A 1,757-nucleotide genomic window follows, 5' to 3' on the forward strand; every position below is an offset into this window, starting at 1 on the left:
CATTTTATTTGTGATTTTTTGTGTGTATAGAATTAATTTTGTTTTTAAAGGAAATTGAATTAAGAACTTGAAATAATTCAGTCTCTACACAGAATACAAAATACACAGGCACTTTATTTTATTTATAATAAACCACAAACAACAGTAACTTTATTCCCTCCCACAAAAAAGAAAATAAATAAATAAAATCTGTTCAAGCAACACAACAGCCTGATATCAAACAGAAATATCTCGAGCTGTCATCTTCACCACGATGAAGTGCTTCACTTTGTGTTGTTTCAAGCAGCTTCTTATACTTTTGGCCACAGGATGGAGCCAAAGAGAACTGTGTTGGAAAGCTTCGAGTAATGAACCCTTTTTCAAAGCAAGCTTCAGTGCTTCAGAAAAGCTTCATTTGCCCATCACTATTGGAAAGCTTCGAGTAATGAACCCTTTTTCAAAGCAAGCTTCAGTGCTTCAGAAAAGCTTCATTTGCCCATCACTAATCTGAATCAGGTGTGTCAAAGCAGGGGAACCTCTAAACATGCTGCGCCTTGAGTACCAGGGATGAAAAACACTGGTCTATAAAACTATACTGAGACCATTTATAAAGACCTTTGCAGGTGTTTTGAGTTAATTAGCTGATTAGAGTGTGACAYCAGGTGTCTTCAATACTGAACCTTTTCACAAKATTCTAAATTTTCTGAGATACTGAATTTGGGATCTTCATTAGTTGTCAGTTATAATCATCAAAATTAAAAATAAATAAACATTTGAAATATTAGTCTGTGTGTAATGATTATAATATACAAGTTTCACTTTTTRAATGGAATTACTGAAATAAATCAATTTTTCATGATATTCTAATTTTATGACCAGCAACTGTAGATGAACATACCTCCATATTTGACAGTGGACCACTGGTGGCTTTGTAAATGTGGCACAAGATTGTGGTACGGCCCAACCCTCTCGCAGAATGGACACTGGTAACWGTCAAATCCCAGTTTCTTCAGGTTTGGTTTTGTGCCATCAGGAAATGTAGTTATGTTGGTCTGTAGCAAGATAAAATTTAAAACATATAAAGTTGTGACRAATAATAAATGATTAAAACAAAGATTTTTTTCTGTTTCTTCATATAATAAAGTAGGTTTCCACCACAAAACTGTATGGCTATGTTTGTATTGGTCTCCCTCTTGGATGGGTTATTCTGAACTGTATTTTKTTGTGCTTAATGGTACAATGACCGATAAAGCAATCTCAACTTATAAATCTAAAAATATCACATAGGTATCATTTCCTAGACTCAACCCAAAGCTTTAAACCAAGGCCCTGTAATGCTCATATACCATAACTACATATGCCTGGATACTTGACTCCACTAATCTTTTAATTAATTCAATAAGGTAGGCTACTACAGCACAGAAAAATMATTTGAAATGTGACTTTATGTACATCTAAACAGCAGAACTTTTATAAAATCTGATTAATGCCAAGWTAAACTTTTTCACTGTTCCTTTTGTCAAGCTCAAGAGACAGAGTGAGAGATTTTGTTATTATTATAGTTTAACCCTGACCAGACCAGCCAAGCCATAGACCATGAAGTCAGATCAAGTTTATGCCATACTGAACTTTGATAGCAAGCAATGTTGCTGCTGGACCCCCTGTCTCCGCTGGCAGAACCCTGGTCTCTGCTGGTGGACCCCTGGTCTCCGTTGGTGGACCCCTGGTCTCCACTGGTGGACCCCTGGTCTCTGCTGGTGGACCCCTGGTCTCCACTG

General features: G+C 36.5%; 1 protein-coding gene across 1 annotated transcript in view; it reads right to left on the reverse strand.

Annotated features, from left to right (window-relative positions):
* LOC106521723 (uncharacterized) overlaps positions 1-1,757 on the reverse strand; it is a gene marked incomplete in the record, with an annotated part of 6,965 nt that overhangs the window by 3,157 nt on the left and 2,051 nt on the right. Inside the window, 2 exon segments of the mRNA XM_014014411.1 lie at positions 878-1,031; positions 1,609-1,676. Coding sequence (XP_013869865.1) covers positions 878-1,031; positions 1,609-1,676 — 222 coding nt within the window.

This window comes from Austrofundulus limnaeus, unplaced genomic scaffold (genome assembly GCF_001266775.1).
Source record: "Austrofundulus limnaeus strain Quisiro unplaced genomic scaffold, Austrofundulus_limnaeus-1.0 Scaffold114, whole genome shotgun sequence".
NCBI classification, from domain to species: Eukaryota; Metazoa; Chordata; class Actinopteri; order Cyprinodontiformes; family Rivulidae; genus Austrofundulus; species Austrofundulus limnaeus.